This window comes from Phyllopteryx taeniolatus, chromosome 10, assembly GCF_024500385.1.
Source record: "Phyllopteryx taeniolatus isolate TA_2022b chromosome 10, UOR_Ptae_1.2, whole genome shotgun sequence".
Lineage (NCBI taxonomy): Eukaryota > Metazoa > Chordata > Actinopteri > Syngnathiformes > Syngnathidae > Phyllopteryx > Phyllopteryx taeniolatus.
In genome coordinates, this window is record NC_084511.1 from 5,657,978 (window position 1) to 5,672,670 (window position 14,693).

The 14,693-nt window shown below is 46.5% G+C and overlaps 2 protein-coding genes across 6 annotated transcripts; one reads left to right on the forward strand and one right to left on the reverse strand.

Moving 5' to 3' along the window:
* Positions 1–606: 606 nt before the first annotated feature.
* crybb1l1 (crystallin, beta B1, like 1) lies at positions 607–2,283 on the reverse strand. Its single transcript, XM_061788019.1, has 6 exons — positions 2,187–2,283; positions 1,981–2,075; positions 1,776–1,894; positions 1,561–1,693; positions 1,320–1,462; positions 607–1,235 (listed from the first exon to the last, which is right to left on the reverse strand). Exons 2-6 carry the CDS (start codon positions 2,068–2,070, stop codon positions 1,064–1,066), a joined length of 657 nt encoding a protein of 218 aa, XP_061644003.1. The 5' UTR covers positions 2,071–2,075; positions 2,187–2,283; the 3' UTR covers positions 607–1,063.
* A 1,733-nt stretch (positions 2,284–4,016) lies between these two features.
* On the forward strand, positions 4,017–14,693 carry cryba1l1 (crystallin, beta A1, like 1). Of its 5 annotated transcripts, none has more exons than XM_061788023.1 (6): positions 4,017–4,643; positions 4,757–4,888; positions 4,954–5,072; positions 9,698–9,839; positions 9,914–10,056; positions 14,199–14,693. In XM_061788023.1, exons 2-6 carry the CDS (start codon positions 4,814–4,816, stop codon positions 14,344–14,346), a joined length of 627 nt encoding a protein of 208 aa, XP_061644007.1. In that variant the 5' UTR covers positions 4,017–4,643; positions 4,757–4,813; the 3' UTR covers positions 14,347–14,693. The 5 variants fall into 5 exon arrangements, with proteins under 5 accessions (XP_061644007.1, XP_061644008.1, XP_061644006.1 ...); XM_061788024.1 differs by having other exon boundaries at positions 4,017–4,639; positions 4,771–4,888; XM_061788022.1 differs by having other exon boundaries at positions 4,018–4,643; positions 4,771–4,888.

Below are 14,693 nucleotides of genomic sequence, written 5' to 3' on the forward strand. Positions count from 1 at the left end.
ATTACACTTTAGTTATGTGGATCCAGAGATACACTGGATGTCAAAATTCTACACACCCCTTTTCAAATGTCAGGTTTTTGTGATAAGAAAAAAATTGTTTAAGATGTCATTTTGAAACTTTTTTCCACATTCAGCTTAGAAAAAACAACAACCCCAAAACTGTTATTTTTACTTCCCCTCTTGAAAAGATTTTTTCTTTTTTCCAAATGAGTAGTACAGTTGTAAAGACCTGGCCTTTGAATGGGGTGTGTAGACTTTTTATATCCACTGTGGCTTTTAGTGGATCTTGGGCATGTGTATATAATTGTTTTAAATGGTTTGTGTTGAGTAGTTCTTATATGGTTTGATGTGATTTTTAAGTAATAGGTCACTTGACAGGGCGGCACGGTGACCGACTGGTGAGCACATCTGCCTCACATCACAGTTCTGAGGAGCCAGCCTCGCCTATGTGGAGTTTGCATATTCTCCCCGTGCCTGCCTTTTCTCCACTTAATTGAAGATTCTAAATTGCCCGTAGGTGTGAATGAATCCACCATGCGCGCAACCCTAGTGAGGATAAGCGGATCTGGAAAATGGATGGTTGGATGAGAGTCACTTGACAATGTCTTTGAAACAACATCTTTTTATTGAAAACTTGGCCAGGATTCTGTATAACAGAGAGTGTGTGTAATGCACAGGGGCCAGAGCAGGAGATGCTAAAGACTCAGTTTCCCATAGTGCATTGTACCCTGAACCGAGAATCTTGTGTAAAACCGCAAAAGGTGTCTTCTTCCTTCTTCAGAGCTGTGTAGGGGAATGAAGATAGGGACTAAACATTTTTTAAAAAAGAGAGCGAAAGGGGGGAACAAAGCTTATCTCATAGGGGAGAAAGAGAAAAATGGACAGTGAGGAATGGAGGTCCTTTCCCCGAGATGAGGTTCCGGTCTAGAAGATCCTCACCCCCCCGCTGCCTTTCAGCCATTAACCGTGGTCAGGTAAGGCCTCAGACGTCTTTCCCCCTTCCCCTCTTCTTGCGCCCCTCTCCCTCACTTCCGCTCTTTCTCTTTCTCTCCTTCCCCGAGCCTCACTTGCTGGCCAAGGTGTAGCAGCCCTGTTGGTGCCACTGCATGTCGCGGATACGGCGCACGGACTGCAGTTGAGGGGTGCGGGCGCCGTACTCGTTGAAGTGCCTGTAGTCACCCTTCTCCAGCAGGTACTGGCTGCCACGGTAGCCGGGGAACTGGTATCCCACGAATCTGGGAAAAAGGAAAAAAAACAAAACACAAGTGAACCATGGAAAGCCATTGTGTGTCTAAGGTTTCACTGTGAGCTGCACTCACGTTCCACAGCTAACGATGATGCTGCCCACTCTGTCGGTGAATCCGTACGAGGACAGGCTGGGGACGTCATCGTCCATGATCTCCATCTTGCGGCCCTTGAATTCACCCACCTCATGCAGGCAGATCTTGTGTTTATCAGGGTCCTGTTGGAGAGACACGCGAGAAACTCAGTGTTAGCGGCTAGCCGAGAAGAGGAAACCAAGAAGTGAGTGAAGTTTCTTTGGCTGGTGGGTGGGGTTACCATTTTGACAGGCCTGAAGGAGAGCAGGTAGTCATTCTTCTGACAGTTGCTCCAGGAGTCCCAGCGAGGATACTCGCCCTTCTCAAGGATGTACATCTCACCGCAGAGGTTTATCTGCTCAAAGCCCACAAAGCTGCCAATCAAATGGCATTATGTAGCACCGGTGCCAGGATAGCGGAGGTTGATGGAGAGGATGGAGTGGGGGTTGCACTTACGGGCCGCTTTCAACACGGAGGGAGCGCACACGTTCCATGCCCAGCTCGCAGATGTTCATGACCTCGCTGCTGATCTCAATCATGCGGCCCTGGAAGTTCTCCTGGTCAAACACCAACATCTACCGTGGAAAAAGGCAAAAAGCGATTCAGTGTCTCATCATATTTTTCATTTTCCACTGGAAATCTCCATGCGAGAGGCCCTCACCTTGTAGGAAGTCAGTCCGGACTCAGACTTCTTGCTCTGAGCGGCCTTACCATCAGTCTGGGAAGAGGACTTGGATTTATCACTTGACATGATTGCTGGGTCGGGAAAGAACCAACAGAGTTACATTATCCAGTCTATCGAAGCCACTCTTGTCTGTCCGCGCCCCAGAACGGAGGGTTCGTGTACTCTGCGTGCGTGCGCCTTACCTGATGCTTACGCCGAGCCTCACTCAAGAGTGTGAGCGGCCCGGGTGCGCCCCTCCTTTATATACGCTGGCGCCCACAGGAGAGGGATTAAGGCGAGAGAAACAAACCTGCTGAGGTCAGAGATGTGACACAAAAGAAAAGACCACATCATCAGTGGGGGAACAGACATGGGATGGGAGGAGCCAGAGCAGCAGGGTGGGCAACATCCAGTCACCAGCAGGACAACTATACTGTACATACATGGCTGAAATGAACTCGCATATGCAATTAGAGCAATTCATACACTTGATAACAGGCCGCTACACACTGTATAAATAACACATTAAACAGTAAGCTTCCTAATTATGTTCGGGCTGTCTAATATTTATATTCAACATTTGAGACTGGTCTACATAATTTCACTTTGCATTGATGTGGGAAAATGCACATGGAACTTTTAAAGGAGCCATTAAAGGTTAGGTTGGGGGGGGGGGGGGGAGTGTGGACATTATTTTTTTTAAACTACAATGAATTACTTATTGTACATTATAACAATAAAAAAAACATCTAAAAGAAAAATATTTTCATAAACAATAAACAGAATTGGGGGGCACGGTGGCCTTCCTCCCATATCCCAAAAACATGCGTGGTAGGTTCATTGAATAATCTGAATTGCCCGTAGGTGTAAATGTGAGTGCGAATGGTTGTTTGTCTATGTGTGCCCTGCGATTGGCTGGCGACCAATTCAGGGTGTACCTCCCCTCTCGCCCGAAGATAGCTGGGATAGGCTCCAGCACGCCCGGGAGGAGAAGCGGGAAGGAAAATGGATGGATGGATGTGTAAACTGAATTGATTTATCTAAATATTAGTCTAGGTACAGTATCTGCCTTGCACAAGTTAATGGCTTTTGCTAAATTTAATAATACTGAAGATATATAATGTACACTATATCATATCCACTATATGAGTGGTTCTCAAAGTGTGGTAAGAGTACCACTAGTGGTACACGGGCTCCCTATAAGTGGTATGCGAAAAAGAATTGAAAAAATCCAGTACAGTAAATTTAAGTATCGTTCATCAGTATTTGACTTTAAAGTCGATTTTCATTTAAACTGTTTTCAGAAATGTATTTAGGTACAATTTTAATTTAACTTTCATGTTTATCTGAATCATTATTGACGTACAGGTGTCCATTTTCCTATATTTAACCACAGTGTTGATATTCAAACTGTGCAGAATGCTACAGTGGATTACAATAATGTTATCTTTTAGGAATACAATCACTGCCTCAATTTTAGATGAACACTTGGGCCTACTACTCTACTGTATTTTAATGTTGGTCATTATGGTGGTACTTGGAGAGCCAAGTATTTTTTGAGATGGTACTTGGTGTCAGAAGTTTGAGAATCACTGTCCTATACAGTATATATTCATTCATTCATTTTCCATAGCGCTTCTCCTCACTAGGGTCGCGGGCGTGCTGGAGCCTATCCCAGCAGCGTGACGTGGGGTACACCCTGAACTGGTCGCCAGCCAATCGCAGGGCACATAAAAACAAACAACCATTCGCACTCACATTCACACCTACAGGCAATTTAGAGTTTCCAATTAACCTACCATGCATGTTTTTGGGACGTGGGAGGAAACCGTGATGCCCGGAGAAAAGCCACGCAGGCACAGGGGACAACATGCAAACTCCACACAGGCGAGGCCGGGATTTGAACCCCGGTCCTCAGAACTGTGAGGCAGATGTGCTAACCAGTCGCCCACCGTTCCGCCGTCGCACTCACATTCACACCTACAGGCAATTTAGAGTTTCCAATTAACCTACCATGCATGTTTTTGGGACGTGGGAGGAAACCGTGATGCCCGGAGAAAAGCCACGCAGGCACAGGGGACAACATGCAAACTCCACACAGGCGAGGCCGGGATTTGAACCCCGGTCCTCAGAACTGTGAGGCAGATGTGCTAACCAGTCGCCCACCGTTCCGCCGTCCTATATATAATAGCGAAAAAAAAAGCAGTAAAGATGGTAAGTCCAACATTATATAAATTGCACACATATGCATTCAAACTGCCCCGTATTGCCTCCCGGCCTTAAGAGGTGCCCCTGTGCTTCATTGTTAATCCACTCACTCGCTCTCTCCTTTGTGTGGGCATACACGCTGGACTGCTGACCGGGGTCCGAACATACTGGACCGCCTTTGTCTCTTCTCTGTGATATGTGCTGAGCTGGTCACTGCATGGGGGCGCGCCTCTCCGTGGGCTGCAAAGGCAAACAGTGCAAGAGTGAACGTGGCCTCGCGCTAAACGCGCAGCTGCAGAAGCGCCCCACCCATACTCCATCCCTCATTGACCGCTCCCACCCTGCATGACCTGTCTGTCCATATAAAACTGAAGCGCCAGGTTCTCCCAAAACTCTACGCGAGGCAGGCAGTAGGTGCGTTCCAGTCCAGAGCTCTTCCCCAAATTAAGTAGGTAAGGTCCTGTTATCTGCTCCAACTACAAGCACAGTGTGTCAAAGAATGCATGCACTGAATAAAGGACTAACTATGAAAGATATTGATATTTTTGTTCATGGTATACCTGAGACACTTTCTCATAGGTCCATGTGTTTGTCTTCACCATGCATCAAGGAGTAAAGAAAGATGCTCAGAACTACAAGGTCCCCAATGATGCAACCCCTGGCTAACAGAGGATTGGGGATGGCCCCCTTCTTTAAGGTAACAGGAAAAACGTGACAGTTTTCATGTTTGGCAATCACGTTCACCTCATGTTGCCTCCACAGGTGACTGTGTTCGAGCAGGAGCATTTCCAGGGCAAGTGCCTGGAGTTCACCTCCGAGTGCGACAACATCCTGGAGTGCGGTCTGGACAACATCCGCTCCATCAGGGTGGAAAGTGGCGCGTAAGTCTCACCGCTTTTATGTCACCTAGACAGAAATGGGTCATATCTCTTAGTCCTGCACCTTTAGACTAGTAGACCAAGTAAAGTGAATTCAGACATTTGCTTCTAAATACACTAAACAAACCCTAATTCCAATGAAGTTGGGATGTTGTGTAAAACGTCAACAAATACAATGATTTGAAGTCCTTTTCAACCTGTATTCAATTAAATATACTGAAAACACAAGATGTTTAATGTTCAACCTGATTATCTTTATTTTTTTGTGTGCAAATATTCACTCATTTTGAATTTGATGTCTGCAACACATTCCAAAAAGCTGGGACAGGGGGATGTTTACCACTGTGTTACATCACCATTCACTCAGTCAGCATTTGAGAACTGAGGACTAACTGTTCTGCGATTGGCTGGCGACCAGTTCAGGGCGTACACCGCCTCTCCCCCGAAGATTACTGGGATAGGCTCCAGCACGCCCGCGACCCGAGTGAGGATAAACGGTACAGAAAATGGGATGGGGATTAACCGTTGAAGCTTTGTAGGTAGAATTTTCTCCCATTCTTCATTGATGTAAAACTCCCGAGTCTCCGCTGTCATATTTTACACTTCGTAATGCATCACACATTTTCAGTGGGAGACAGGTCTGGACATCTGGCAGGGAATTACTTGCCCACTTTTACTACGAAGCTAAACCAAAGTAATCTTGGCAATGTCTTGCTGGAATAAGCAGGGATGTTCCTGAAAAAGACGTTGCTTGAAAGTCAGCATATGTTGCTCCAAAACCTGTTTGCACCTTTCAGCATTAATGTGCCTTCACAGATGTGCAAGTTGCATGAATTTTGCGCTGATAACAATCCGGATAGTCTTTTTCCTCTTTGGCCCAGATGACACAACGTCCATAATTTCCCAACACAATTTAAATTGTGAACTCGTCAGACCACAGCACACTTCTCCACTTTGCGTCAGTCCATCTCAGATGAGCTGTGGCCCAGAAAAGCCAATGGCGTTTCTGGGTGTTGTTGATATATGCCTTTTGTTTTGCATGGTGGAGTTTTAACTTGCATTTGTACATGTAACGACGAAGTGTGTTCATTGACTGATGGTTGGTTTTGTTGGTTTTTGGCCTGATTACGTGCGGAGATTTCTCCAGTTTCTTTGAATCTTTTGATGATATGATGGACTGTAGATGATGAAATTCCTAAATTCCTTGCAATTGTACATTGAGAAACGTTCCTAAACTGTTGGACTATTTGGTCACACAATTGTTCACTAAGTGGTGAACCTCGCCCAATCCTTACTTGTGAACAGAGGTGGGTAGAGTAGCCAAATATTGTACTCAAGTAAGAGTACTGTTACTTAAAATAATGACTTTAGTAAAAGTAAAAAGTAGTCCTCCAAATATTTACTCGAGTAAAAGTAAGAAAGTACTCAGTGAAAAAACTACTCAAGTGAAGAGTAATTTGTGAGTAACTTTGTGAGCATGAATGTCAAAGAAAATAAAGAAAAATTACTTTATGAAGGTTAACCGCTGGTGACTCCATTGTTTTGCTGGGGTCTTCAATGCCCATCTGGGCAATGACAGTGAGACCTGGAAGGGCGTGATTGGGAGGAACGCCCCCCCCACGATCAGAACCCGAGTGGTGTTCTGTTATTGGACTTCTGTGTTCACCACGGACTGTCCATAACGAACACCATGTTCAAGCATAAGGGTTTCCACATGTGCACTTGGCACCAGGACACCCTAGGTCGCAGTTCGATGATTGACTTTGTGGTCGTGTCATCGGACTTGCGGCCGCATGTATTGGACAATCGGGTGAAGAGAGGGGCGGAGCTGTAAACTGATCACACCTGGTTGGTGAGTTGGCTCCAATGCTGGGGGAAGATGCCGTTCCGGCCTGGCAGCCCCAAACATATTGTGAGGGTCTACTGGGAACGTTTGATAGAAACTTCACCCATGTCCCGGGAAAGGCGGGGGACATTGAATCTGAGTGGACCATGTTCCGAGCCTCCGACCGGAAGTGTGGCCGTAAGATAGTCGGTGCCTGTCGTGACGGCAATCCCCGAACCCGTTGGTGGACAACAACGGTGAGGAATGCCGTCAAGCTGAAGAAGGAGTCCTATCGGGCCTTTTTGGCATGTGGGACTCCTAAGGCAGCTGATGTGTCCCGCCTAGCCAAGCGGAATGTAGCTTTGGTGGTCTCTGAGGCAAAAACTCGGACAGGGGAGAGTTCAGTTAGGCCATGGAGAACGATTTCCGGAAGGTTCGAGGAAATTCTGGCCCACCATCCGGCATCTTAGGAGGGGGAAGCAGTGCACCACCAACACCATGTATAGTGACGATGGGGCACTGCTGACCGCGACTCGGGACATTGTGAGCCGGTGGGGAGAATACTTCAAAGACCTCCTCAATTCCACCGACACGCCTTCCCATGAGGAAGCAGAGTCTGGAGTCTCTGAGGCAGGCACTCCTATCTCTGGGGTTGAGGTCACTGAGTTGGTTAAAAAGCTCCTTGGTGGCAAGGCCCCGGGGGTGGATGAGATTCGCCTGGAGTTCCTAAAGGCTCTGGATGTTGTGGGGTTGTCCTGGTTGACACGTCTCTGCAGCATCGCGTGGACATCGGTGACAGTGCCTCTCGATTGGCAGACTGGGGTGGTTCCAACTTCAGGGGGATCACACTCCTCAGCCTCCCTGGTAAGGTCTATTCAGGGGTGCTGGAGAAGAGGGTCCGTCGGGAAGTCGAATCTCAGATTCAGGAGGAGCAGTGTGGTTTTCGTCCTGGCCGTGGAACAGTGGACCAACTCTACACTCTCTGCAGGGTCCTCAAGGGTGGATGGGAGTTCGCCCAACCAGTCTTCATGTGTTTTGTGCACTTGAAGACGGTGTTCGACCGTGTCCCTCGGGGAGTCCTGTGGGGGGTCCTGTGAGGGGTCCTTCAGGAGTATGGGGTACCGAACCTCCTGATACGGGTTGTTCGGTCCCTGTATGACCAGTGTCAGAATTTGGTCTGCATTGCTGGCAGTAAGTCGGACTTGTTTCCAGTGAGGGTTGGACTCTGCCAAGGTTGCCCTTTGTCACCGATTCTGTTCAGAACTTTTATGGACAGAATTTTGGTCCGGTTTGGTGGACTCAGTATTGCATCTTTGCTTTTTGCAGATGCTGTGGTTCTGTTGGCTTCAAGCTGTGATTTCCAACTTTCATCGGAGCGGTCCGCAGCTGAGTGTGAAGCTGCTGGGATTAAAATGGGTATTCAAAGTGTCAGAGGGGGGTGTTGAAGGCAGTTTTCCATTCGCCCCGCTCTCTACTGCGGATGAGATGATACGCGTTGCGCAGGTCCAACTTGGTGAATATTTGAGCGTCACAAAGGGGCTTAAAGGAGAAGTCAATGAGGGGCAGCGGGGCTTTATTCTTCAGTTTAATATCATTAAGACCACAGAAGTCAATGCAGGGGTGGAGAGTGATAGCTTTCTTTTCAACAAAAAAAGAATCCGTCGCCCAGGGGCGAAGAAGAGGGCCGGATGAGTCCAGAGGCAAGGACTTTTTTTCCATAGCCTCTTTTTCGGGACGGGAAACGTTAAAGAGGCGGCTGGATGGGAGAGGGTCTCCCGGCAGGAGGTCAATGGTGCAGTCATAGGGGCGGTAGCGGGGAAGAGAGATGGAGAGATCCTTACTGAAAACAGGGGAGAGGTTGTGATATTCTTCTGGGACCCGGGAGAGATCGATTGGAGTAACAGGTGGCTGAGGTTTGCTGGAAGTCGAGACGGCCGAAAGAAGACAGTGGGAGTGGCAGAAGTGACTCCAACCAGTGACAGGTGGGTCCAATCTATGGCACGGTTGTGTTTCTTGAGCCAAGGGATACCAAGGACTAATGAAGTCTCCGAGGAGGGAATGACAAACAGCTAGAGGGTTTCACGGTGATTTCCGGAGATGAGAAGGGTCAGCGGTGCTGTCTGGTGGGTAATGGGAGATGAGTCGCCCGTCCAGGGCTGTAACATTTTTAGGGGACGGGAGGGTTTCGAGGGATAGCTGAAGGTCCTCATTAATAAAGCTCTCGTCTGCGCCGGAGTCGATGAGACCGGGTACCGGGGTATTGCAATCGGAGTCCATGGATGCAAGCAGGAACAGTCATGCGAGAGGGAGAGCTAGTAGAGTATTTAGTTTGGCTCACCACGGCGCTTCTAGATTTGTGGGGAGTCCTGACTTTTGGTTTCAGTGGACATGTGGCGATGAAGTGACCTGGCTGGCTAACCCTAATGAGCAGTTCAATAAAAATTGACCACAGGAACCTAGGTCCCCAGAGAAAGGTTTGGGAGGGGGAACGTTGAGGTTCTTTGAAAGGGAGGGGAGGTTGGTTGGAGGCAGCGGGCTCGGGAGGAATAGTCACGGGGTGTTCGAGGAGGTGGGGGTTGCCAGAGTGCAGCTGAGAATTAAATAATTCTCAGTTTCACGTTGGAAGTTTGCCTGTTCTGTGTGCTTCAGTGGGTTCCTTCCAGGCCGATAGCTTCCTCTCACATTAAAAAAAGGATAATTGGCAACTTTACATGTGGGTGTGAATGGTTGTGCTGTGGGTTAGGTTCAGCCTGCCCTTTATTGGAACACTCACATGTAAAGGGTTCTCTGTCTGTTTGTGAAGCTGGGTCGGTTTCGAGCACCATGACTTCCAAGGCCAACAGTTGATCTTGGAGAGAGGAGAGTACCCTCACTGGGACTCCTACAGCGGCTCCCTCTCTTATCACGTGGAGCGGCTCATGTCTCTGCGCCCCATCTACTGTGCTGTGAGTATATGACACGTACAGAACTTATTCCCTGCAGTTCCTCTTGATCCAACATCGGTTCCCTTCTTCCACAGTCTCACCAGAGCAGCCGCATGGTCATCTTCGAGAAGGAGAATTTCATGGGCCGCAGCGTAGAGCTCTGTGATGACTACCCATCTCTGCAGGCCATGGGCTGGCTGACACCTGAAGTGGGCTCCATGCATGTGCAGTGTGGCGCGTAAGTCTGGTGAAATTTCATAGATTTCTTCTCCTCTCTGTTGCCCTCTAAGAGAAGTGGGTCTCACACTTATCTTGGCAAGTTAAACTTTGAACAGCGTTTCCCAACCTTTATTGAACCAAGGCACATTACAAGACCTTCACAGCATATCATCACACAAGGTCACAAAAAATATAAACACTGAAATAATGATGATCTCGTCTCAATTTTCTCTCAAATGTATTACTATGAGCGGAACGGTGACCGACTGGTTAGCACATCTGCCTCACATTTCTGAGGGCCCGGGTTCAAATCCGGCCTCGCCTGTGTAGAGTTGGCATGCTCTCCCCGTGCCTGCGTGGGTTTTCTCCGGGTACTGCGGTTTCCTCCCACATCCCAAAAACATGCATGGTAGGTTAATTGAAGATCTAACTTGCCCATAGGTGTGAATGTGTGTGTGAATGGTTGTTCGTTTATATGTGCCCTGCGACCGGCTGGCGACCAGTTCAGGGTGTACCGAAGATAGCTAGGATAGGCTCCAGCATGCCCGCGACCCTAGTGAGGATAAGCGGTATGGAAAATGAATGAATGAATGTATTACTTTGTGTAAAATCTGGGCCTGTTGAGTGGATACACAGGTTAATTGTAGCTTCTGTCATCTAGCGGAAGAGCATTTAATTATTCTCCATGTCACTATATGTCGCTGGCATCAATTTACATTGGGTAATCAATCAATCGATCGATCGATCGATCTATCTATCTATCTATCTATCTATCTATCTATCTATCTATCTATCTATCTATCGTGGGTACGGAAAGTATTCAGACCGCCTTACATTTTTCACTCTTTTTTATATTGCAACCATTTGCTAAAATCATTTAAATTCATTTTTTTCCAAATTAATGTACACACAGCACCCCATATTGACAGAAAAAAACGGAATTGTTTAAATTTTTACAGATTTTAAAAAAAGAAAAACTGCAATATCACACAGCCATAAGTATTCTGACCCTTTGCGCAGTATTTTGGAGAAGCACCGTTTTGAGCTAATACAGCCATGAGTCTTTTTTAGAAATGATGCAACAAGTTGCAGATCCTCTCCAGTTCTGTCAGGTTGGATGGTGAACGTTGTCAGCAATTTTCAGGTCTCTATAGAGATGCTCAATTGGGTTTAAGTCAGGGCTCTGGCTGGGCCATTCAAGAACAGTCTCGGAGTTGTTCTGAAGCCACTCCTTCGTTATTTTAACTGTGTGCTGCGGGTCATTGCCTTGTTAGAAGGTGAACCTTTGGCCCAGTCAGGCCCTGAGCATTCTGGAGAAGGTTTTCGTCCAGGATATCCCTGTACTTGGCCGTGTTCATCTTTCCTTCGATTGCAACCAGTCTTCCTGTCCCTGCAGCTGAAAAACATACCCACAGCATAATGCTGCCACCACCATGCTTCACTGTTGGGACTGTATTGGACAGGTGATGAGCAGTGCCTGTTTTTTTCCACACATGCCAATTAAGGCCAACAGTTTCTATCATGGTCTCATCAGACCAGAGAATATTATTTCTCACTATTTTGGACTCCTTCAGGTGTTTTTTTTTTTTAGCAAACTTCATGCGGGCTTTCATGTGTCTTGCATTGAAGCGAGGCTTCCGTCGGGCCACTCTGCCATAAAGCCCCGACTGGTGGAGGGTTGCAGTGATGGTTGACTTTCTAGAACTTTCTCCCATCTCCCGACTGCATCTCTGGAGCTCAGCCACAGTGATCTTTGTGTTCTTCTTTACCTCTTCTCACCCAATTGCTCAGTTTGGTCGGACGGCCAGCTCTAGGAAGGGTTCTGGTTGTCCCAAACGTCTTCCATTTCAGGATTATGAAGGCCACTGTGCTCTTAGGAACCTTAAGTGCAGCAGATTTTTTTTTTTAATCTTGGCCAGATCTGTGCCTTGCCACAATTCTGTCTCTGAGCTCTTCAGGCAGTTCCTTTGACCTCATGATTTTCATTTGCTCTGACATGCACTGTGAGCTGTAAGGTCTTATATAGACAGGTGTGTGGCTTTCCTAATCAAGTCCAATCAGTATAATCAAACACAGCTGGACTCCAATGAAGGTGTAGAACCATTTTAAGGATGATCAGAAAAAATGGACAGCACCCGAGTTAAATATATGAGTGTCACAGCAAAGGGTCTGAATACTTATGGCTCTGTGATATTTCGGTTTTTCTTTTTTAATAAATCAGCAAAAATTTAAACAATTCAGTTTTCCCCCTGTCAATATGGGGTGCTGTGTGTACATTAATGAGGAAAAAATGAACTTAAATGATTTTAGAATGGCTGCAATATGTGAAATGTTATTGAATGATTTGGAATGATATAGAATGTGCTGAACAGTTTGAAACGGTCTGGAAACTAGAGGGAAATAAAAAAAATAACCTTAATTTTGGGCTTTTATCCTGAAGTGTAACACATCTGACACCTTAATTTTTGGGCCACTTCCTGTTCAATTTGGGGCGCTTCCAGGTCACTTTCTGTTCATTTTTGGGCACTTCCTGTTCAATTTGGGGCACTTCTATGTCACTTCCTGTCTATTTTGGGTCACTTTGTGTTCATTTTGGGGCACTTCGGTGTCACTTCCTGTCCATTTTGAAAATCGAGTGAGGTTTAGCTATTTGAAATTGTTCATGGGATGGCTTGAATGAACTGAACACAAAGTTGGAACGGTTTGAATCATTTGAGAAATAAGGAAACTGGAGGCGAGGGTAGGATGGTCACAGGCTGTGGGTCGTGACCGAAAGAACAAGATCCCGGATACAAGCGGCCGAAAAGAGTTTCCTCCGCAGGGTGTCCGGGCTCTCCCTTAGAGATAGGGTGAGAAGCTCGGTCATCCGGGAGAATCTCAGAGTAGAGCCGCTGCTCCTCCACATTGAGAGGAGCCAGATGAGGTGGCTGGGGCATCTGATTCGGATGCCTCCCGGACGCCTCCCATGTCCCACTGGGAGGAGACCCCGGGGACGACCCAGGACACGCTGGAGAGACTACATCTTTCGGCTGGCCTGGGAACGGCCAGCCGAAAGATCCTCCGGGGGGATCCCCGGATCCCCCCGGAGTTGGATGAAGTGGCTGGGGAGAGGGAAGTATGGGCGTCCCTGCTAAAGCTACTGCCCCCGTGATCCGACCTCGGATAAGCGGTAGAAAATGGATGGATGGAAACTGGAGGCAATTATGTTAAAAAGTTGAATATTAAGCTCTTATTTTGAAAATATAGAGAATTGCAGCAATTTGAAATAGTTCATGGGATGCTTAAATGAACACAAAGTTCAAAGTATTTGAATCGGTTGAGAAATAAGGAAATTGGACCCAATTATGTGAAAATGTTGAATTTACACTTTTATTTTGAAAGTTTTTTAAATTTGGGGAATGGGACTGGTTCTCAGGATGCCTTGAATGAGCTGAACACATTGAAGTTGAAATGGTTTGAATTGGTCGAGAAATGTTGAAGGGGAAGGGAATAATGTAGAATATGTCCTAATACGGGAATTTTGTTGGTGAAAAATTTTGAAAATGGTGAAAAATGTGGGATTTTTGGTGTGGGGGGATTTTTGGAATGTTGAAAATCAATCCCAAGGTGAATTGAAAGAGCTCAACATTTTGAATTATGAATGGGAACGATGTGAATGTGTTTTGTTGAGTGTGTCATTGAGAATGAATGGGGAATTTTTTTGGTGCAAAAAGTGCAATTATAGGAAATTTTAAATTTGTTTTGAATGAGATGAGAAATGCCCAACATTTGAACATATTTAAATATGTTAAAATGGCAAAGGGGAAAATTGACAAAATATATAGCAGAATAATTAAAATAAAAATAAATCATTGCACAAAGCATTTCATTGAACACATCATCATCACTCGCCCCTCCTTTAAAGCACCCCACTGACCAGCACGCAACTATGGGGGAGGAGGTGGTGTGGGTATTTTTTTGGGGAACTTTTTTTTCCCTTTTTTTTTTGGGTCCCGGCTACACTTGAGGCAGAAAATCTGCGTCGACCTATTTTTGAAGTCAACTTAGCGGAGTTATTTTTTTCCTAGTCATAGTTCAGTGTAATCCAAAAATTGCTCTATTTATGTTCAAGTTTGACTTTATAACTAAAAGTAAAGTTCTGCTACTTGTTTCCTCCCACAGCTTTGTGTGCTACCAGTTCCCTGGCTACAGAGGCCAGCAGTACATCATGGCGTGCGAGAGACACAGTGGGGACTACCAGCACTGCAAAAACTGGGGGTCCCACTGTCAGACTCCCCAGATCCAGTCTATCAGGCGCATTCAGCACTGAGGTTAGGACATCAAGACTGACAAAGCAGCTCCTGTCTCTCTATGATCGCCTTCTTTCTGTTGGGTGGAGTTGCAGCCCACTCCACACTGTTTCACAGATGACTGTGATAAGAGACAATATGACACTGTTAAAGCACAAGGAACTCCACAGTCCACACACAAACACACCGACATAGATGACACGCGGGGTCTTTATTTGGTTTGAGGGCCCAACTCAAAAACACACACACTGGTGCTGTAGTTGAAGGCCACTTGGAGAACTTCCAACTTGAGGTACGGCTCACGTGTGTGCTTTTTGTGTGGAGGAGGTCACAGGTTGATAGCAAATAAAGTCATTTTCACCTCAAA

Bases quoted from the DNA above. Each gene is read 5' to 3' on its own strand.
- crybb1l1 (XM_061788019.1), bottom strand. From the start codon at position 2,070: ATGTCAAGTGATAAATCCAAGTCCTCTTCCCAGACTGATGGTAAGGCC. The intron at 1,463-1,560 runs GTAACCCCACCC...TCTCTCCAACAG, and splicing joins CCTTCAGGCCTGTCAAAATG to GACCCTGATAAACACAAGAT. The intron at 1,236-1,319 runs GTGAGTGCAGCT...CCTTTTTCCCAG, and splicing joins ATCATCGTTAGCTGTGGAAC to ATTCGTGGGATACCAGTTCC.
- cryba1l1 (XM_061788023.1), top strand. From the start codon at position 4,814: ATGCTCAGAACTACAAGGTCCCCAATGATGCAACCCCTGGCTAACAGA. The intron at 4,889-4,953 runs GTAACAGGAAAA...TTGCCTCCACAG, and splicing joins GGATGGCCCCCTTCTTTAAG to GTGACTGTGTTCGAGCAGGA. The intron at 10,057-14,198 runs GTAAGTCTGGTG...TTCCTCCCACAG, and splicing joins ATGCATGTGCAGTGTGGCGC to CTTTGTGTGCTACCAGTTCC.